The following is a 23890-nucleotide window of genomic DNA, read 5'->3' as shown; positions in this document are numbered from 1 at the left end:
TTGAAACTGCAACAACAGCAAATAATTATTGACACCAGTCAATGACACTGAAAGCCGTTTTTGCTGCCGTTGCAATGAGAACTAGGACTGAGGTATCCGGTCAATGTCTCCATCACACAACACGTCCTGTCCTCCACAACACATTTTCAACAGTTAGTATGTTTTAAGAAAACATAGTGTTATCTGGATTCTGTTTGTAATTGTAAGATAATAAGGAAATATTGTTTTTTATCTATGCAAATAACACAAAAACGTTGATGCTGAACATGTTAGTGAAATGTTGACTGAAAACATGTTGATGTGATGTGTTTGCACTAAAACTTAAACTTGCAAAACAAACAGAACTGCCTACATTTCATCTTTTTATGGACACGTTTGGCACTCACAGCTCTTGGTTGGGAAAAATCTGATTTATTACAGAAAATGTTTGCAGTAACTAAAAGCACATTTAATTGAAAACACAACCTCGCCTTATCATTAACCAATGGGATTTTGTTGCCTAAACCAAACCACAGACTCTGAATATGAACCTGAACTCTGCACACCCAGCGTCCACCTGTCTCTGTCTCTCTGTGGCAACTTTATTAATACATAATATGTCTGTCTTCTCTGCTGCACACTATTTTCTGCATGTCTCCTAATCCTCTCTGCTTCGTTGCTGACTTACTGTAGTGATCGGCTTTGCACCTACAGTGTCTCCATCTCACCATCCCACTCATGGTCAGTGGGACAGCTGCTGAGTTTTTTAAGCCATCTTGTGTTTTAACCCATTTGTTTTGAGTATTTAGACTCAGTTCTTTTTTTACTTCAGTATTTATTCAGTAGATATTTCAGAGCTCTCGGTTATTTTGACTCCCTCTCTTTGTGCCATATCATTTGAGGCAGCTCAGATTTTTCCATCTCCATCTATAGAAGAACTAAGGAGTCTGGTCTTTTCTGTATTTTTTGGCATTTTAGCCTTTATTTGATAGTTTTGATAGTGGAGAGGCAGACGGGAAATATGGGAAGACAGAGAGGGCGTGACGTGCAGCGAAGGTCTCCAGGCAGGCTCGAAGCGGGGGTGTTGTGGTTATGTGGCGTGTGCAATAAGCGTTCAGCTACCACTGCATTCCTGTTTCTTTTGTTACTAAAATCCTTGTATCTCACCAGAAAGTAGTCTGTGTTCCAGGTCCCGTCCATCCCCGCTCTGTGCTAAATGTCACCTTGACTTATTGCTGAATTAGAAACCACCGCCTGACGTCTCCACGATCAAAATTTCCATCTGTAAAAGAAACTTGACAGAAAACACACAGCTGTGTTGACTGTGTTATTTCTGGACAAAAACACAGTAGAGCCACAAGACATTACCATCCCTAGAGTGTCTGGAAGATTGCAATGAAATTCACAGTGTCCACATTAACCTTATTTGAACTTCCGTGTGTCAACACATGATGTGTAACACTGCGGCCTTGTTCGCAGTCTATGCTCTTCATTCCCAGAGGATGAATTCTGGTGATTGATGACACTCTGACCTTTTCCAAGAGTAAAATGACATGCAATCTCATAATCTAATGTTCAGGTCCCATGTTGTTCCATGCAATATACTATTTTTAATGTCTTCATTATTATGGCACAACCCTCAGCATGCACGCACTGATGTGGGTTACACCATCAGTTAGTCCGTCAGCTGGTGTGTTTCAGACCCACATCAGGACTCTGGATCTGCTTGAGCAACACTGCAGGTTAATGTGTGCACAATGTACCTGGTGAAGGTCATAGAAACTAGTGTGAGTATATGTGTGTTCACTATATTTACTATAATGTTCTCACAGAGTGTTCTATCTAAGAAGCAGCTATTTCAGAATATGCAGATGTGTGTGGAATAAAAGTCATAAATAAAATAAAGAATAAAGGATGAGGGTTACAGTGAATCACCTTGATCATGTGCTCATGTGATGATGTGCTCTGTTGGTGTAAATGTGCCGGGATACAGTCATGTTGACTGTCAGCAAAAGCCTCGAGACCTCTGGGAAATATTCACAACCATATTTTATAGGTCATTTGATACTTTCAGGATGTTTCTAAATCAAAATATCTGTATTTCTACGTTTTACAACAATATTGTGTTGGGGACTGGGTTGCAAGACAGATCTTTATCTGCAAAAGCAACACTTCAAACTGAAATTAGTTCATATCTGTGCAATCACTATGCTCTGTAGAGACAAAGTTATTATTCCCAGAGGTTTGTACTGAGCTCAGCTTTGGTGAACTTTGACTCACAAGTTGTATTTTCTGCAGAAACATGAACTCTCTCTTGTTTCATGTGCAACCTTTAACTTCCCCCTTTGTTCTTTTTCATTCACAGATTTTTTTTTCACTCACAGTTCTGTTAGTTCACCTTTATTCATCTGACAAAGACTGAAGAACTTAATTTCATTTTGTAAATATGAATGTGTTGATGATGATGATCTGATGCCCATGTTTAAACAGTGCTGCTGTTCATTGAGGTTATACAACACAAAGGTCACGAACATTCAACAGTGGTTTCCACCCGTGGCCTTTAGTTCGTAGGATTTCCCTGGAGTCCTTGAATCTTTTTACAATATCACACACTGTAGATTAAGAAAGACCTAATTTATTTGCAATCTTGCATTGAGAAATATTGTTTCTGAATTGACTAACAATTATTTCATGTGGTGAACCATGAACCATGACTGCTCACACAGACTTTGGTGGATGCTCCTTTTATACCTTCACCTGTTTCCAATTAACCAGCTGATTTAGGGATCAGCTACAACAGTACTGTTTAAATACTTAGATTTCCACAAACTTTGACTCACATGCGTGTAATTGTAGTGTTGGCCAATGGGAAACTGATCTTTGAGAGAAAGGAGCTTGAAATGGTTTCATGCTTTTGTCCACATTACCGGTTATAATACTCGGTAAGTGGCCACTACAAACCAAACTACTGCAGTTAGTCGGGTGCTCTTACAACAAAGGCAGAAGATGACTAAGACGTGTCTAACAATCATGACTCCTACAACCCATTACACCCCCTAATGGGGTCGTTAAGTGTAGTATTAATCCTTCGGATACACACACCCTTCTAATTCCTACCTAACAAGCCTGTTCTAGGCAGGTGAGGAACAAAAGCATACTGGAGGGTAGATTTGGATTTAGTAACCAACAAGAACCTACTTGGATGATTAGTGGAACATTTACCTTTTACCTATTTTATGATTTATTGTCACATGAATGATTCTAACAGCAGAATTGATCAAACCCAAGTAAAAACTTTGCTCAAATCCTGAACTCCTGAATAACCTTTAAAACGTTGTTGTGATGTAAGACTCTTACAAACAGACGAGTCTCCAAACCTCAAACCCTTACCCAACCTCGCTTCATTAAGTCCTTTCCCAACCACAATGTGAAAATGAGTTTATAAGCAGATGCAAACTGGCAGCAGAGAATGTGCAGAGAGCCCAACAGATGTTTGTGCTTTCTGTTGTGTTCAGGGTTTGTTTGTTATTTTACATAAGTCTTGCTGGTTGGTTGGTGCTGAGGGAGGAGAGCAGTTCTCTAAAACCAGTTTACTAACTACTAGTGAGCCTCATTAAAAGTTACTGTAACTGACGGATGTTCTTTCCTTCTTAATTCTTTGGAAACCGTGAGGCGTTTCGTGCTGTTCAACAAAGTAGAGTAGAAACTGACAGTTCATCTGTAACACATGGAGTTCAGTCAAGATGTTTCAAAGTTCAGTCCTTCAAAAACACCAAATACTGTCAGACTAGCTCCACAAATAGGAGGACAGATTTATTACAACTCCAAATCCAAATATGAGATTTGGTTCCTTCAGTCTTGGTGGTTGTGGCTTTAGGGGGTCGAGCAGTCGTCTACCGATCTCAGTTTGATCCTCTGAAGCAGATTTTATGTATGGTTCCCAGCGTAAGGATGGTCTGAAGAATGTTAAACAGTGTGAAAGCGACCGACTGGCGTCCAGCGTCTCTCGTCCAATAACAGGAGCGAAGGATGAGTTAGTTGGTCCAAAAGCAGCAGGTAATTACAGCTCTAATTAGTTTTACATTTTAATCCTGATGGGATTAAAATCACCCACTCTCCCCTAGAGAAATAAATCCAGTTGCTTTCATGTCATAAAGCTCATTCAGGTCTTCAGAGACTAAAGTTTGTGTGCATCAAAGCTCTGACTTGTCTACAAAGCAAACAATGGGAATAAGATTCAGACAGATAACAAACAAATCAGTGGATATGACTCTAAGTTTCAGCTTTGTGGTCAAAGGCTTTTTTTCCTTTGCAGAATTCTTAAACTGTGACTAAAACAGAGAAAAATGACCGAAGTTAATGACGTGTCTATTCTCACTCAAACACTGTAATGATTCATATGACATAACCCACAATGACATGAAATGAGTCGGCGAGGCTGCAGTTATAACAGAGTAGATGTCTTGTAGTGTGTCGATCGGGGGGAAGAGGAGAAGGGAAACTAACTACAAACAATAAACTCATGCACAGTGGTGTGCTGATTAAAATGCCAGGGGGTTCAGCTGGAGCAGGAAATGCACAGAAGATGAGTTGAGGAGGTGTTTCAGCACAATCAGAGGATGTGTAGATACTTCGAATCCATTAAAATATGATAATAAAACACACATTAATAAAAAGATGTGCTGGGTTTGAGTTACTATCAATTTAGGGTTCTAATATAATTTAATTAAAATGAATATTTAAAGCAGCGTATGTTTGAAGGCCCAACCTGAGTCATTAGTGTGTGTGTGTGTAAAAGCGCCTGTGAATGAGTATGTGTGTGTTTAATGTGCAAATATTTGCTTTTGCTGTTCGTGTTGTGAAATTTTTCCTGCGTTGCAGATGTGTGTGTGTGTGTGTGTGTGAACACACATGTTCGTACATGTGTTTAATGAACTATCCTGTTGAGAAATCCTGCTGGGTGTGTGTGTGTGTGTGTGTGTGTGCGTGTGTGTGTGTGTGTGTGTGTGTGTGTGATTTCAGAGACAGATTGAGTGACAAGTCATTCTTCTGTGTCACTCAGCTCATCATTGCCATTGCTGCCCTCGCCACACCTGTGACCTCTGACCTCACAGAGACTTTTCAGGTGTTGCTTCAGTACCTGTGCACATGAATTCATTCTCTCTGTTCACTCTTCGTTGCGTCTCTGTCCGTCTCGTTAACCATCCTCTGAACCTCGTCCCTCAGACAGAGCTGAACCTTCAGCACGTTAAAGGTTAAACCTCTCGTAACTCTGGTGTTTAAACTTGACCTCTCAACCTTTTTGTCTTGTCTCATATCTGAATTGCACCTTTGACCCTGCTTATTGCTTCTTAACAGGAGTTGCAGCTTCCTCTTTGTATTTTCTGCAGAAACATGAACCTCTTCTCTTGTTTCATGTGCAACCTTTAACTTCCCCCTTTGTTCTTTTTCATTCACAGATTTTTACCAACACGTCTTCTGTTAGTTCACCTTTATTCATCTGACAAAGACTGAAGAACTTCCTTTCATTTAGTAAATATGAATGTGTAGATGATGATGACGGTGATCTTATGCCCTCCACACATTTAGAAATCTGGAACAGAGTCTGTCTTTCTGTTAGAACACATTAGCAGAATAAGTCTCTCTGAAATCCCAACATACATCTGCTCCTCAGTCACACGTCACCTATGCACTGATGTCACCACAGACCAACACATTAGTCATAATTGATCCTTTTCCCTGATGTTCTGTGTTATATATCTGTTTTAATCTAGTTTAGATTCAGTAGATGCCCATTTTTAAACAGTGCTGCTGTTAATTTCATTGAGGTTGTACAACTCAAAGGGCTCAAAGGTCACGAACATTCAACAGTGGTTTCCACCCGTGGCCTTTAGTTCGTAGGATTTCCCTGGAGTCCTTGAATCTTTTTACAATATCACACACTGTAGATTATGAAACACCTAATTTATTTGCAATCTTGCATTGAGAAATATTGTTTCTGAATTGACTAACAATTATTTCATGTGGTGAACCATGAACCATGACTGCTCACACAGACTTTGGTGGATGCTCCTTTTATACCTTCACCTGTTTCCAATTAACCAGCTGATTTAGGGATCAGCTACAACAGTACTGTTTAAATACTTAAATACTATGTATATATAGAAAATATATGTAGAGAGAGAGAATAAAGCTAATTCAAACTCCAGTACACCAACCTTTAGTGCCTAAAGTTTGGGTAAATGTGGAGGAAAACGGTGACGAACAGGTTTCCAGTGTTTTTATTCAACATCAAGCTGATCCACAGTTACTTCTCGGTCCATAGGAAGAAGTTATTCATAGTCAGATAATCTGATATAATTCTTCTGCACACTTTTAGGTTTTGGTTCCATCCTTCCCTCATCACTCCACACGTCATAGTTTCACCGACACTCTATACAGTAACATGTGTCTCTGTCAATACTTCCACGTTCAAGCCACATCATGCACAGCGCTGCATGTGTGTGTCTTTCTGTGGTTGCATGGTCATATTTTAGTTGAAAGCCACTGTCGGGAGGACATTTTGGTCATTCCTCAGAACTTCAGCTGAATATTTAGACGGGGCGTTAGGACAAAGGTTGGAATTAGGTTAGGGGATGTGGAATGTGCGATGTCAGTGAGTCCTCTCATAACTACAGAGAGTCATGTGTGTGTACAGTACAGTATGTGTGTGAAAGGTGAAAGTGAGTCTATGTGTGGGAACATGAACATGTGAGTTGATCAACGTGTGTCAGCGGCTGAGAAAACGTGAGCAGTATTTCTGTATGTGATATGAGAACACACACATGCAGTACATACTGTACATGCTGCTTACATGCCACAGTGTGTATATATATATATATATATATATATATATATATATATATATATATATATATATATATATATATATATATATATATATATATATATATATATATATATATATATATATATACATACATAAACTTGGAGGCAATTTAAATTCGACCCAGCCCACTCATCTAAGAACAACTATAAACGTTTTTAGATCCTTTGGAAAGAGGAAAAAGTTATTACACAATGAAAATACAGAATAAAACAAGGTTAAGATATAAAAAGCTTAATGAAGTTGTCTTTGCTAGTTTTTCTACATGTAAAACAGACTGTGTGGATGTGGTTTTCTTTTACCGTATTCACATGTTTATTCTCTTTAATTATATGTTGTAGAAAAATGCATGAATAATCTGACATAAATAGATTTTTGTGAGATGAGACAGCCTCTGTTGTAATCTATAGATCACATGAGCAGCACATGCAAAAACACATACACACAAACCTCTCATGTATTTAAAGTATCACGTCCCCTTCAGGCATAACTCTAAACATTTTTACTAACAGGCAAAACGAATACACACACACACACACACACACACACACAGAGAGAGTTCCCGTGAATGCCACGAGTATGCCCACATTTGTGGCTGAAAGACTTTCTGTCTCCTTCCTCCTCTCGCTCTCAGAGGAACATATTCTTGGCAGAACTCCAGGAGCTTCTGAAGTGGCGGGAAAACGCGCACATGCACACACCCACGCTGTAAAAAGTGAGTGTACGGTACAGTACAGTCCTTACTGTTAGTTAAGAGAGTGTGAGGTGGGGCTCCTGCAGGGGCCACCGGACTGACAACACAGCACGGACACCACAGAGGCACCAGAATGAATATCATGTTAAAAAGGAGGGTGTGAGATTATAGACTCTCTGATGTCCTGGATCACCCACTCGAATTGCCCCGAGTGAGACTATTAAATAATAAAATATGAAGTATTACACTATAAAACTGTTACTGATTAAGAGGCAAAGTTGAAGTCACAGCAGAGTTATGTCACTTTAAAACCTGTTTGAGTTTGTGATGACGATGCACAAAAGAGATTTAATGTTTTTATTTTTATTGATGATATTTAGCAAATGTTGCTCAAGAAAGAAACCAGACAGACACGTCTAAAAGCAGATATTAGATGAGACATTAAGACTAATAGTGCGTTTAGAACATCTTGTTAACTAATTATTGTGTGTTACAGTGAATAACAGATAAATAGCCTCTCGTTTGTGATTATTATTGACTCCGTGTGTGTGCAGCGTGTCATTTTTTGCAGTGTGTGACCACCCACACACTCTCTCTCCCCGCTGCTCACTTGGTCCCCACCTCCTCAGCCTGTGATTGGCTGCTTCACTTTGGCGGGCTTTCCTCCTCCTCGTGACTACTACACCGAGGAAACACACAGAAACAAAAGTTCAGCAGGGTGGTTGCCCCGGCGACACATCCCCGAACACAACCTGCTCTGTAAACAGGTCGCCGGCTCGAGGCCAAGAGGCCGACACCAGCAGCTGGAACAGAAACGGTTCCACAGACGGACGGGTCCTGTGTGAGTCCACAGACGAGGACACTCACGGGTCTGAGGAGCAGAAAAAGAGAGAAGTGATGTAGAATACACGTCCATCTACAGTCAAAGCTGCTGTAATCTGTATTTTTACAGTAAGAGTATAAAAAATTCTTTGTGAGTCACTTGCAGCTGAACTTTAAGCCCTTCTTCACTTTACTGAGCTCTTTAGTGAGTTCAGCTCATTGTTCAGTGTCCAAACCGCAAATTAACAGTTTCACCGCTCTCTTAGCATCATTTTCAGCCACAGCACCCATCTCCTCTCAGAGAAAAGGTTCTTAGAAAAACCGCTGTACACTATTTGCTTAGCACCAAACAGCAAATAAACCTGGGTAGCAACTAGAAAGTGAACAGAGTGCAGCATTTAGTAACCAGAAATTCCCTACAGGAGTTGGTGGAGCCCAAAAACAGAGCGCGCAGAGAGTTGATAACAGATTTCACATTCATCAGACATGATCTGTCAGCGCTGTGTTCACAATTTGTTTCCACTGCCTCCCAGAGACAACCGTTCACACATCCCTCTGCTTTATGGAGTCTCTGGACTAAATTACTTTTATATTATATAAGCATATAAGCTTTGTCCTCAACTGTTTGGCTGCTTGATCACGTTGCAGAGGTCAATTTTTGTGGTAGATTTATTAGACCAGCATCACAGAATATTTAAAAAAAGAGATGTTTTATTACAACTTTAACAAAAGTTCCAATGAGTTGTGTAAGTGTATGTAAAAAAAAAAAAAAAAGGCAGCCTCCTTGTCAAACCATAGCGTCATAATGTGGGCAGCTTATTTTAGAAGTAGGTCATTTAAAGTGTCCCCTGTGTTACTTAGTAACCGAGTTCACCTCTATAAATATCTGGACCTTGTACAACCAGATATCACCTGATCCTGTTCATATCAAATGTCACACACCTCGTAAGTGTCCTCAGAGCCAGAGCTCATTCATTCACACTAGTTTAGTTCATGTGAAGTCTTCATCTTGGTTAAGTAACTGTGGAAACTGTAAGTTGGGATCTAATTGTGTTTCCACTGCTAATTAAGATTTGAGTGTTTGGTTTAATTTAACCAAATTTGGTATGAAAACGTCCAGATGGTCATCGTGTTAGTTCTGGATTCAAATGAAATCAACAGCTGGACGTGTACTGTACATTTTATCAGTGCTGGAAAAAGAGAAAAGGAAGATCAGTGAAAGCAAACAGTGTGTGGTGAAACTTGGCAGAAAGTTTGGAACAGAATGACGTCTGTTTGCTCGACGGATCAGAGGTTTTGTCTTTGGTCAACGGATCAGAGCAGATCGAGAACGAGTGAGTTAGAGAGAAATACAAATAGAGGGTGAGACACAAAGAGGAGACAGACTGAACCACCGAGGGCCTCTAGTGGCCAGCAGACACTCAGCTGATCCCACCCTTAGTGCTGAAGCTTTTATTTTGAAGGCTCTTTAATCCTCGTTATTATCTGTTATTAATTCTGGATTAATTTAGTTTTGTAATTTGTTTTACTGATTTCTAATCTCTCCTCTCCTGTCCACTTATTTGGCATTTTGACATGTAATCAGCTGTTTATAACACACTGTAATATCAACTCATTTAAGGACATCGTTTTGCATGAGCAGGCAAATGTGTTTTATTTTTTAATAAAAGAAGAAACACAGTGAAAAACAAGATAAACACACAGTTACACTTGTTTAGATGTAGAAAAGCATTCAGCGTAAAAATACAGAAAGTGTGTGTGTTGGTACAACAGACTCAGGATCAGTGGTGCGTGTTGGAGTGTGTTTTGTGTTTGCAGAGCGCTGTCGTCACGTGGCGCCGCAGAAACATGAGACAAATCGTTTCCATGGCGAGGTCCAACAGAAGGAGACGGTACACTCTCCCCGGGAACGACCGACCCTGAGGACAGGTTTGGCGGGAACTGTGGGTGTGTGTGTGTTTGTACAGTACAAAAGAGAAACTGTCCACTTCAGTCATTCCTCAAGTGAAACTACAAACAATATTAAATACTGTATATAAACACAATAACAACAAATAAAAATGAATAAACACAATAAAAAGTATTAATTAAGTAATTATTACATGTCAAAGTGAGAGGTGATGTCAGAGTGAGCCTCACTCTTCTAACCAATCAGAGAAGGACAAAGCAGAAAGTGGGAATATGCTTCATCCCGCACCGAGTTACCTTCAAGCTACTATTAGCCCCTGAAAGACGCCACTACAGCCGTCACACAGGCCGGCAAATTCAAACACAACAGAAACTTAGAAGGGCGCTGCTTACAAGCCAAGGAGACAAACTTTAAAGTAAAGGGTTCTAGAAAGAGCTGTTTCAGTTTCATGGGGTATAAATGCATTATATATATATAGGTGCTGCTGAGTTGACCACTTTGTAGGTGAGGGTCAGGGCTTTGAACATGATGCAGCAGCTACAGGAAGCCGGTGCAGAGATCTGAAAAGCAGCGTAACTGATCAAAATTGTATGAGTTGCAGCATTTTGGATTATCTGGAGTAGTCGAGACCAGATATGGCCAGAGCCTGCACAATGAGTTGTGTTGTGTAGTCTGAATAGTAGGAGATGATTATTCCGATGTTAAAAAGGGCAAATCTGCATGATGTGGAGGAGATGTGGTCGGTAAAGCTCAGTTGATCATCAATGATCACCCCCCTGGTTTCTGACAGATTTAGTGAAGACAATCACTGTGGACCCTATGTTTTTGTTGTGTATGTCGTTGTTGTGTTTTATTGAAGGTCCGACTGGGAAGACGAGAACTTCTGTCTTGAAGAGGTTGAGCTGAGGATGCCTCTCTCTCGTCCAGGCCGAGATGTCAGCGAGTCGTGCAGAGAGGTTTAGTGAAACAGTGAGTCATCAGCATAGCAACGATAGGAAAAGCCATGCGACTGATGATGGAACTTAGGAATGTAGTATGTAGAAGAACTGAGCCCTGCGGCACGCCAGTGGAGAGGGAGTAAAAGTTAGAAACCTGCCTCTGCCAAGATTCCTTGAAGGTTCATCCAAGTAGGATTTAAACCAGGACAGAGCTGAACCAGTTTTTGCAGCCTGAGGGATTCAACAACCTTCAGGAGTGGAGTTTCTATGGAGTGACCACTCTTAAGTATGGACTGGTTCACATCTAGGAGGTCATTCTTAGAAAGGAACGTAATCAGTTGATTAAAGAGCTCGTTCAAGGATCTTGGCCAGGGTCCATCATCGCCCCCACCCCCCTGTTATCTCTGCAAGTCTACAAGCATTTGTGTTTTCCTTCATCCTGCTGTTTAGTTTCAGATAAAACTTGTAAGTCAGTGTTTGAGCTTCATGTTATTAGTTAACTTTTAATGTGACTGCTCTCTGCTGTGTGTGTTGGTGCAGCCTTGTGATCAGGTGTGTGTGTGTGTGTGTGTGTGTGTGTGTGTGTGTGTGTGTGTGTGTGTGTGTGTGTGTGTTTGCTGCACTGTTCTACAGAGGAACTGCTGTGAGTCAGACATTGTAGGAGTGGAAGTGTCATAAAACGTCTACATGCTATTGTTTATATAGTGTTAAATGTTAAACATTACACCCATATAACTCTGAGGAAACTGTTCAGGAAGTCTTTGAGGTACGGATGTTAGCTCTTACGTCTTAATGATTGGCTATCAATAAAAAAAAACTGTACACCTGTAATCGTACCTACGACCAACAGCACAGAAAGAGAACATCAGTGCTCACATGATGTATCCCACTCAATATAACACAATTAAAACATTTGGGGTCACTTTGGGGTCAAATGTACTTGTTTATGAAAGAAAAAAACATCAAATTGATGAGAAATGCAGATTGGATGGCAGTAGATGCAGGTTCACTTAATAAAGACAGGACCAGGTCTGGTGGATCTGACACAGCCTCTAAACTCACCAATCCTGACACAGGGACACAGGGATTAGTTATCATCATCATGGCTCTGGTTATTAACATCATTATCCTCATTGTTGTCGTTCTCCACTTGATCATCCTGGTGTTTGTCGTTCTCCTCATCACGTTTCTCATCGTCACTCTTATTAACCTCTGGTACAATCTTTATTGGGAACTTATGTCCGCTGCTAATGCATGGAAACAGCTTCTCGGTGCAAATGTCTGTGAAGGTGTGTATGTGTTCATCGGTGTCACAATCAGACATCGACAGCTGTCTTTGATTCCAGTCCAGATGAACTCTGATCTTCTGAAGCTTCTCTTTGACGGAGAGACTGACTAATTCAGTTGGAGAGATAGCCAAATATTCCCCTCTACACAATGATATTATCCAAATTCTGGGCTCAAACCTTTTTAAAGGCTTTGCTGCAACACCCAGAAACCAGAGCATGTTGTCTCCAACCTCAACGTCCCAGCTGTGAGTCCCTGAGTCAAAACCCTCAGAGCCCAAGACAGCAATGACGCGATCAATCCTGTCTGGGTTTTCAGGAAGCTTCTGTCTCTCTCCACGTCTCACACTGGTCAGATCTTCAGACAGGATGAGTTCTGGATGAGCAGTGTTTGGATCCAGAATCACAGGACTGTAACAGACCACCTCTTTCATCTTGTTCCAGATGTTGAAGTTCAGGTTACCCAGATGTTTGGCCTCATCTATCAGAGCTCCTGAGACCAGCTGTGGATCATCCATCAGGAGGCGCTGTTGGACTCTTTTCACTGCAGCTTTGTATTTCTGCAAGAATGAGACGTCTTCAGCTCTCAGCTCCTCCTCTGTGACTCTGACTGTTTCTGAAAGAGCTGATATCTCTCTGCTCAGAGCCTCAATCTTCTCCTTCATCTCTTCACTCTTCTGCTCCTCTTCCTCCCTCAGAGCAGTGATCCTGGCCTCCTCTTCTTCTTGTAGAAACTGGTGAAGCTTCTTAAACTGCTCCTTAATCTGCTTCTCTGTGTGTTGGGTCTGGACTTTAATGTGATCTGCTGTTTGATCACAGTTTTCTTTGGCTTGTTCAAAAAGCTTCAGTTTCTCCTGTAGAGGCTTCAGGAATACCTGGAGCAACACTCTGTGATCCCGTGCAGCTTCAACGATGGGTCTGAATCTGTGACCAGTGTGTGTTCTTGAATACAGACAGACGACACACACCGGCTGCTGATGGTCCAAACAGAAGAGTTTGAATTTTTCTGCGTGCAGACTGCAGAAATCATCAGAGCGTGCTGTACGATTTCTTTCCAGTAAGAAGGTCTCACAGAGGTTTTTCAAAGCCAAATTATAGAGTGGACGTGGTTGTGAATTGACTTCCTTACAAACTGGACACTCATGTACTGGTTTATCATTCCACCATGTCTTCAGACAGCCTTTACAGAAGCTGTGAGCACATGACAGGACAACTGACTCTCTACAGATGTCATGGCACACAGAACAGGTGAAATCGTTCTCCAACTGGACGGACATTTCTCTGGAGAGAAGCTAAAAACACACCAAACACAAAGATATGACGTGGTCAGGGAGCTTCTGCCTGCTACTTTACATTTGCATTTTTTTTTAGAATAAAATGATCCAAATAAATTATAAAAAAAAATATTTGACTCCATCAAATAACAAATTACATAATTTCTTATTTAAGATAGAGGTAAACTCACATTCAGTGTGTGAAGTCAGCTGCAGGTGCAAGTGGCAGTTTTTCAGTTTTCCTCCTGATGGTCTGACTCTGTCTGTGGAAATGAGCAGTGAGAAATGACACCCTGTGTTTCCTGGATTGTGGCAAAGGTGGGTTAGGCAAAGGGGGGCACTTATTCAAAGCATCTTTTGAAATGGCTGATGGCTACTAGAGGTACCACAAAACAAGTTCTTTCTGCAAGGTTTTGATAGGTGTGGGTCTGTGATATTAGTTCTGCACAGACGGTTTCAAATCAATCGTGTTCTGGAGCTCAAAACTATGTGATCAGGGTTCTTGGATGTGGAACTTAGAACAGAATCGTTGTTCCTGTTACATTTGATGATGTTTAATAGGATGGGACATTTAACAAACACTTTGCTCACACAACTCTGCAGTCTTACTTCCATCTCTTTCAGCTTTTCTTATAAGGGGTCAACAGTGGTGTGACTGATTTGTACATTGATTCAGCACATGATGACAAATAAGGTGCTAAATGATAGAGTCAGGAATATGAAACAGTCTACTATAAAATGTTTACTTACTGAGAGAACGGTTACATTAGTTATGTCTTCATTTAGCAAAACATTCAAATAAAAATGAAGACAAATTGTTCACAACACCACAACAAATGAGCTCTTCTTCCCGCTGTTGCTACTGTGCAGAGCTTTGTTGGGAGAGAAAAACTCTCTCATCAAACAAGAAACAGCTTTTTAAATCTGACTAAAGACAGAGACACGTTTGGTTTTCAGCACTGCCGGCGGTTTTTATCGTGTTTGTTTTGATTTTCATAATAATTCTAGTTTTGATGCACCAGTATCTGCAAGTTTTCATACATTTCTGTATTTTCTGAACTGTCATGTCGAAATCTTTGGGCGTCTGGTCGCACGCACACTTGCTTGATGTGGACGTTCAACGTTTCTGTCGATTCATACAGAAACTGCTTGAACCGTTTCACTTTCTTCTCACTTTACAGCCGTTAAACCTGGAACTTTCTAACTGTTCTGAAATAGTAAATCAAACAATAGCTGCACAACAGAGAGAAAGCAGCAGGTCCTTACTGGAAATGAAGAGAAACAAAACTTTAAACTTCACTTTCATTCATTTATTCCATGTCTAGTTCAGCAGATTGTTGTTCAGACTAACTGTTTGCTGTCTAACGTTTGATAAAAACGCTTCCCTTTATCCAAATCTTTTTCCTTTAGAGGTTTTACTTTTTTGACTGTTGGCAGATGTTGTAATTCTTAATTGTTTGATTTGTTTGCTTCCTCTTTACAAGTGAGGCAGTTCCAACATGACACCAGCTGCATCTAACAGCAAGATAACAGATGCAGATACTGATAGAAGAAGTGCAGGTAAAGCGTTTATCAATCGTCCAACCAGAGGCAAAATCCAAAAGTTAGATAATATGCACACAGTTGGTTATACAACAGGTGGAAACTGGCTGCACAGACAGTAGACAGTCCAGCAGAGAGTAACACAAGAGGACTGATGTGAATACTCCTGGTTAGGAACAAACGTCTGGAGACAGATGGCTTGATTTCACTTGGGTGGCAGGTACTGTCTCACCTTTTTAACTGTTAGCCTTTAACTACAGTCCAATCCCAACCCCATCAGTTATTGACACTTCCCACTTGGTATCTTAATATCATCACTAGAGTTATTCACTATTCAAAGGACAGCAGGCAAAAAAAATAAATCTGATTCATCAGTTTTCTTAAATCTTTTATTTATCTGCCAAAGTACAAATAAAAGATTTCCACTGATGAACTTAATTATTTAGCTCCATATATGTATAAGCTTCCTTCTGATGATTTATAGGTGTTGAGTATAAAGAAACACACAGTGGTAATATTCTGCTCTTGATGCATGATGTGTTACCACAACTAGGTGCTTGATGAGTTGATGGTTAGAACGGTTAATGAGGGTTAAATACGCCCGGATACACACATCACACGCTCCATCATCTTCATGAGTCAATACAGACTTTCACTTCCTTCTCATGCTCATGGAAAACACCTCCAACTCCACTAATTGTCTGAGTGAAATTTATAACGTCTTTTTGATGAAGCAGAAATGTCCAAACCGACAAGACAAATCAAAATCAGAGGACGGGGAACTTCTTACACTGAACGTTCACCTTGAGTGAGAGTTACTCAACCAGTGTCGCTCTTATTGATCATCATGTGGTAGGTTAGTCCAGAAAGGTGTTCACCTGTTTCTGCAGGGCGCCACAATTCACACTGAACGTTAGAACGAAAACCAAATCATCAAGCAGATCAAATCATTTCATTCTGAGCAAAAACCAGTGTCTGATAAAGAAGAACCCACAGGTTTTAACGTATTCCTCTTCTCTCTTCAGAGTTTTTTACATGGAATTACTTTGATTTCATTTTTCAAACATGGTTTTATGTGAATGAGTAAATAATAAAAATAAAAGCAGTTGAATCCCTTTAGAAATGATTTATCAGTATTTGTTGCTGTTGAGTATATTTGGTTAATTATTTCAAATATCTGACATATAAAGTTATTTTAATTGGACCATGGCTCCTTTGCATTGCTGATTACTTGTCTGTTTCTGCACATGCGCAGTAGACTCTCCCTCTCCATCTGTAGGATATTAATTTCGAGTCTAATCTAAGTAATTGTGACTCTAAAGGTTTGTTGAAGGCAGAATATGTAATAATAATGACAGAGTTCACACACGACAGGTGAAAGACAAACTCCGCAGGTGAAGCGAATTACTTCCGGTCAGTCACAGGTGAGCCGGACAGGTGAGCCGCTCTCTGGCCTCTCGACGAACACGTCGAGTAGAAAGTTGTCCAGTTTCTAAGCATCATGTCAGCTGTGTTTTTCGTCAACAGTCAAACTAATTGAACCTGAAATGAACCAGAGTGGAGTTTCCTGATTTAAGGATTTAACCTGTTCGCGTCTCGGACGGAAGAAACTGAAGCGTCAATCAAACGTGAGTCGTTGTTTCAATGTCTTTAATGTATTTCCATATAAGACGGATAATGGTGGCAGAATATACTTCAATATGAATTTAAGTCACACTACTGGACCCTTGAATGTGTCAAGGTGTGAACAGTATGTCAGTGCTGTCTCTGTTTGTGTGTTGATGTGTAGGATGATGTTCACTGTGTCCTGATGACATTAGTGAGAAGTGACAGATTGATTTAACCTCTCAGCATCAGAAGGTACAGGATCCTCCGGTGGATGCTTGTCAGGACACTGAGGTGTGATGGGAGGATGTGAACGGCACAATAATTGATCTCAAAGACACAAAAAAGATCATAATTTTCATCAGACCTGATTTTTTTGTGTCGATGTGTTGATGGCTCGTGTTTGTGTTTGTGTTTGTGTTTTGTGGTTGTGTTTGTGTTTGTGTTTTGTGGTTGTGTTTTGTGGTGACCTGTTTTCTGACACGTATCCACAGATTGAACTGAAATGAAAACAACAGTGGCGTTCGCGTCAGATTTGTCTGGTTAAAAGCTGCTGTAATGTTCACTGTGCAGCTCTTCTATGAATTCTGCTTCTACACTGTTGGAATTTCTCAGTTTTTATTTTAAAGTTGATAATTAATGATGATGTTATATGTTTGAACTGTCTGCTTCAGGACCTTCTGCAGCGTTACTGTAGGATTAAGATCAGAACCTTTACTCCATCGTTTCAAAACATCCTGCTTTAAACACATTTCTGCTGCTTCAACCATTTCTTATTGGATACACTAAGGAAGCTGCACATATGGTTCTGCTATGAAGATTTAGTGTTTTGTCCTCAGAATATGTCCAGAAGGACCCAGACGTCCTGCTCTAGCTGCTGGGTCACCGCCATCTCAGCCACTCCTGCAGGTTCAGAGTCGACTCGTACTCAACCGTCTGGCGTTTTAATATGTCCTTGATCAAACTGTAGATGGGCAGCACTGGTCTTGGTGGACAGTAATGGGTTCCTCCATGCAGCTCTGCCATGCACACTGTGGTTATTCAGTGTTTTCCTGATGATGATGATGAAGACTACAGGGAAGGGCCTGTATTAGATATCACACTGATCCTTCTCAGACTATTGAGAGATCATTTTAAACCATTGAATATAAATATAAGTCTCTAAACGAACATATAATAAATGAAACAGCATGAGTTAAATATGACTTCTGTTACCTGAATTATGTCGGAGCAGCTGCTGCAGCTGACCTGTACGTTCATCCTGTTTCATTTTGAGTCATCAACTTTGTGCAAATGTGCAGCGTCATCTTATCATATCATGACTCATCATGTGCAGAATATTTTCCGTCACCTTGTCGTCACATTACTGAAAAACTTGATAGACTGGAGCCCTGTGAGTGTCCTCAGCTAAACCTCTGTGTCTGTATGCACTACATGTTCCGTTGTTCTTCGCTCTAACGTTTTAGGACATTTAGAGTTGAGCTGCTTTGCTGTAGTTGGTGGCAATGTTTGGTTTTCAAGGATTTCTTGTTCACATTTACTCCCACACAGCAGAGGATTAATTGAGGTGCTCCTTCTTTACAGAACTGTGTGTTTTGTTTTGCTTCAGTAGGTCAGTTAGGTAAGACTCGACTGGACTGTTTGTGTGTCTGTTGTTTTAAGGTAACCCTCTCTTGGCCCCTTGGATCACAAGTATTACTTTTATATTACTAATAGTATAAGTAATACTTTTATTACTTCATGCCTCTTTGCCCAACGTCTAATAATAAATTGTACAAACAATCCAGTTACATCTTATTGATTATGTTGCTTCCTTCCTGGTTGTATCATCGTTGTCTGTTCATTCATTTACTTTGTTCTCTTCTTGCCTCGTCTACTGCTCGTCTACTCTGTGACACTTCGGAGGGACCCTCTTTACTTTTTCAACACTTCACTGAGTTAAACATTTATTTGAAATGTTTCAATTACAAAGTGCAAATGTATTAAAAATCAAACACTTAAACTATTCAGACCTCTTTGCCGTGGCGCTCGTTCATCTGCGGCAGATCGAATTATTTGGACAAACCTTAGAAAGGCTCAGACCTGTTTATGGAGGGTCCCACAGTTCACTTGGTGCGTCAGGAAAGAACCAGTGGACTCGCTGTCGACCTCCAAAAATAACATTTAGTGGTGAGTCATAGATCAGAGAATTGGTAAAAAGCCTTTTCTAAAGCGTCGAGTGTTCCCAGGAATGTCTGAGTGACCTCATGAGCTGAGAAGAATCTAGCAAACACTAGAGAGAAGGGAAGGAAGGATGAATGCAGCCAAATACAGAGACGTCCTTCAAGAGACCTGAGGTTGAGGCTTTAGGACAAATCTGTAACTGAAACCACATCAAACATCTGAAAATGGAAGCTCACACACTTCCTGAGACCTATTTAAGAGGATTCAGAGCTGTGATTCAGTGGCTTCTAGAAACTACTGAACTAATATAAAAGAACAATTTCAGTTTTTGAATTTTACGTTTTTGCTCATTTATTATAAAAACATGTTGAGTATCTTGTAGGTCCAGTAAATGGAACATCTCTTAAAGTTTTCTGTTCAGCTCTGTGAAATATATTGAAGCCTCTGGTAGTTAGGTGACCCCTGGTGTGGTCTGCTGTGCCCCCTGATGGTGCAGAGTGGAACTGCAGCTGTTGCAACACTAGTGCAACACAGCTGACACATCAACACATTTGTGCAGAGTCACCGTGAGTCACCAAGCAACTGGCACACGGAAAGAAGAGAGGTTGAGGTAGAAAGTGATTGAAAGAGAGAGAGCGAGAGTTTATCTCCTTCAGTATCAGGGTCAGAGTGACTCATCGCTGTCACAGGATCTTTGTAACCATGACTCAGCGCTTAGATCCGGGCCGGCTCACGTGTTTGTTTGTCTCCAGAAGCAAAGCTGCAAACAAATGGATTTCAACCTTTTAACAGCAGCTTCCTTTTTACTGTTGAATGCACATTTATTCCGTCTGAGTCTCTTTGTCTTCATCAGCTGCTTCTTTTTCATTTCCTCCGCTCAGCATCAGATGATTCTGACATTAAACGTCTCACAGAAACACAGTATGTGATTTTTCTCTGGTCCTACTTTCTCACATGCTTCTAAATGAAATCATGACTCCAGATATCAGCTGAATAACCAAACACTACCTCAGTATTTGTGAGAAAATGTTAAAAGATGTTTCGAGTGTGGTCGCAGCCTTTAGTGTTGAGAGGTAACAGGTTTAGGGTGGAATTTATGCAAATCATGTTTTCTACACACAGTTTCCTAAAGTTACACATTAAAAAAGCACAGTACATATCACCCCGCCAACTGAATTTATATCAACACATTGAATTTGAACCCTTTTATACCTGAATTACAGATGTTACAGCAGCAGAATGCAATCTGTAGATCTGTTATCAGGATTAAGATTAGTTTTCGTTGTTAATCATAGATTGTGTGTCTTGATTAAAAAGGTTGTAATGTGCTGTTTTATGTGTCCCATAACTTCATAACTTGATGTTAAACTGAAGAACAAAGAAGTTACCAAGGTCTGGAGCACTGGGAGCTCAGTGGCTGCTGCAACACAGTGAAATCTGAATTACTGGATTGTGTGTGTGTGTGTGTGTGTGTGTGTGTGTAATCCAAGTCCTTCGCCTCCCACCTGTTGCCTCTCAGCATCAGATGACTCGGCTCTAATTAAGACGCAGACAGCAGGTGAAGCAAAGGAAGGAGAGGAGAGAGAGAGAGAAGAGGCTAAATAAAACATGCCTGAGTCATTGTTGTTGTTGTTGATGTGGGAGCTGAGTCACTGCTTTAGTCTCCTGCCTGCTGCTGTTATTTAATCTGTATCTTTGACCTTAACGTGGAAAAACAACTTGGACAAACACACGTCTTGTGTAATGTTACAGCTTCTGCTGCAATAATTATTATTCTGATTGTCCTTCATAGTGATGGAGGCTGTGATGTTGTCGCTCGCTGTTAGTGAAGTACTGAAGTTATTTGTGGTTAATCACTAATATTAATATAAAATAAATGGATTGGTTTGTTAAACTGTTGTTTAATTAGTTTCTTTGTGGGACATTGTTGTGTTAATGTATTAAACTCTTTTCAACCTGTGAATTCGAACACACATAAGGTTCAGCGAGGTCGTCTGAGTTCACTTTTTCCTAACATGTGTTTCCCATGTGGAAAATAAGTCACTGAGGCGACAACAAGAAATTATATCTTACTGAAGTGCTGCAAGTGGCTAAAACAAACACACACAGTGTTTAGTGTGTTCATTATGAACCCCCAGAGAGCCTGGTGTTTGTACACCCCGCCCTGGCCTAAATTACACCCTGAGGCTCCTGGGTATTCACTGCCGATGTTTAACCACAGTGTGAGTCAGGAGGAGCCGCTCATTAAAACTAATCTGAGGATGAGATTTGTATCCTGTTGGCTGTTTTATAGAGCTGCGGCGCTGTGTCTAGTGATTTTGAGCTCCTCGTTTACTGGAGCTGTCCGGCCCACAACTTCACCTTCACGCCGCTGTACGCTACCTACTCAGAGCCAATCAGCAGACAGCTGCAGGTAGAGAGCAGCAGGTAGAGAGCAGCTGGTGGAGACCAAAAATGGAGCTAAAACAGAATGAATAATAATTATCAGTCTGATACTGCTGGACACAAGGAACAGCTGGTTGAAGAAACACAACACAAATGACTAATTATTGTACAGAAATACTGTATGTGAATACATAATCATGTGTGTATCAGCAGAATTAATGCTGGAGAAGAAAATGAACAACTTTATATACAGTTACAGCTGCTCTCCGATATCACTATTATAAATACATATATTAGTATTTTATTAGTAATCCAGTTTCAGGAGTGAGGCAAATCAGTATTACTTATTTAAACTTATTTCTGATGCTCCCAGTAAAATCACCACAACAGCTTTTGTGTTTTTGTTGTTGTTTTTTTCAGGTGGTGTTTGCACGTCTGATCCGCACGTCACATCAGGTCTGGTATGTACGAAGAATTTCTTACTGTGTCAGAAAAACTGTGGTGATGCTGCTGGATTTAGTTGTCATAACTAAATCAAATATTTAACCATGCTTCAGTCCAGTCTCATCTCAGAGATTTCCATTAGATGGTTTAACAAATTCTATAAATTTTACCAACTAACTATTCATTAAAATCATTCTTGATTTGAAAATGGCAAAATTGATTCAAAAAACAATCACCAGATTAGTTGATAATATATAATAGTTGTTAATTACAACCCACTCACAGTTTAATCACATTTTTAACACTGCAGCAGTCAGATGAGAGTAAATACAGGACACACACAAAAGAGAGACCAGAGTCAGTGAATCAATCATCATTATTATTATTATTGATCCCACAGCGAACATCAAAAGATGAAAAGCAAAGTATTTCTACATTCTGTTGGTTCATCAGTCCTTCGCTCGCTTGTCAGACATCCAGTCAGGTTTGAGATCCTCAAACATCAGGAGGTTCACTGAGTTTCCTCCTTTTTAAAGCTTCATCGTCGTCCCATCAATAAATCAACAAAAATACAATCAGAATATGTTTACACACATTTTATATATATATATATATATATATATATATATATATATATATATATATATATATATATATATAATCTCCCAGGAAAAGAAGCACTAATATATATACACACACAGATGTTGTCGGGCTTTTTGGGTCCAGTCAATCAAATCTATATCAAAAGCTCTCAGATGGAGCAGAAGGCAGTTTTGTTTCTGTCTCATCAACATTACAAACACTTCTGCTGCGGGAAATCCCCAAAATCACAGAAACATTCCTCTGAGAACAGACCAGGACCAGCTGACCAGAGACTGGACTACATTTCCCAGCAGGCAGCTGGTGTCTGCGAGGCAGCTTTCCAGCAGGGCTGTGGCCAGGATTCGATAAACACTGAAGAAACGTTTGATGAAGCACCAACCAAACTCTGTTCAATTATTTTAGTATTTTAGAAAAAGTCACATTTTGAACTGTGCATTTATTTTTCTTATTATATTCTTAATATGTGTAAGTTTACAAATATCAAATGTCCTATAAAAAAAAAAACACATGGACAATAAAAATAAGAAAATTAATCACCAAAAATTTTGATAATCCAATAATTCTAAGATATTTTTGAGAAAACATTTACTGGATCTAACTTTTTAAATGTAAATGCCGTCTTATTTTTGTTTCTCATTTTTTGTTTAGTCAACAGTGACTGCTCAGTAAATTGAATCTTTTTGGGTCAAACTAGAAATTTGCAGCAGTACCTTGTCATTATCTGCAACTATATTAAATTTATTTTCCTGTCATTCAAACCCAGGATGTGGCCTCAGTGGGAGTTACAGCCCTGCTTCCCAGCAGCTCAATTTATGATGCTGACGCTCAATAAGCAACTTTCAGAGGCAAATGTCTCTACAGAATCAACAGCTGAGTGATTTTATCAAATCCATTATTAATCAGTCTGAAACCGTGTTGCATTTGGCAGATGAGTATTATTTTGGTCTAGATGTCGTTTATAAGAGCATATGAAGGTGTGTTGTTTTAACGCACACGTGTTGCTTGCCAATGACAGAATATCAAAACTTAAGCTATTACAGGTGACAAATGAACAGATAGAAGTATTTTACAAACTTGGAAGAGGATCCAAAATAGAACCAGCTAAAGGAGCTCAACCAAATTCACTCACATAAATATGGTTTAACGTAAGGCAAAGATTTAATCTGTCCAGATAGGTTTCCAGTTCAAATTCTGACTAGTTTAAATTCACAAACTAAACTTTAAAGTCTTATTGAACATGTTAGTTTCTGTATCTATAAAAAGACAATAATGATCTTTTAGTGTAAGACTGTAAGACTAATAGAAACGTTACCGTGTTAGATGAATCTTAGATTACTGAATATTAATCAGCAAAAATTTA

At 39.9% G+C, this 23890-nt stretch overlaps 1 protein-coding gene across 1 annotated transcript; it reads right to left on the bottom strand.

The window, feature by feature from the left end:
- Positions 1-12315: 12315 nt before the first annotated feature.
- Positions 12316-13808, bottom strand: LOC113153509 (nuclear factor 7, brain-like). Its single transcript, XM_026347169.1, has one exon. The coding sequence runs from the start codon at positions 13789-13791 to the stop codon at positions 12316-12318; it is 1476 nt and encodes a 491-aa protein (XP_026202954.1). The 5' UTR covers positions 13792-13808.
- Positions 13809-23890: the final 10082 nt, after the last annotated feature.

The sequence above is a fragment of the Anabas testudineus genome, chromosome 5 (assembly GCF_900324465.2).
Source record: "Anabas testudineus chromosome 5, fAnaTes1.2, whole genome shotgun sequence".
NCBI classification, from domain to species: Eukaryota; Metazoa; Chordata; class Actinopteri; order Anabantiformes; family Anabantidae; genus Anabas; species Anabas testudineus.
The sequence above is the reverse complement of the archived record's forward strand: the minus strand, read 5'-3'. Positions and strand labels throughout refer to the sequence as shown.

Bases quoted from the DNA above. Each gene is read 5' to 3' on its own strand.
- LOC113153509 (XM_026347169.1), bottom strand. From the start codon at position 13,791: ATGTCCGTCCAGTTGGAGAACGATTTCACCTGTTCTGTGTGCCATGAC.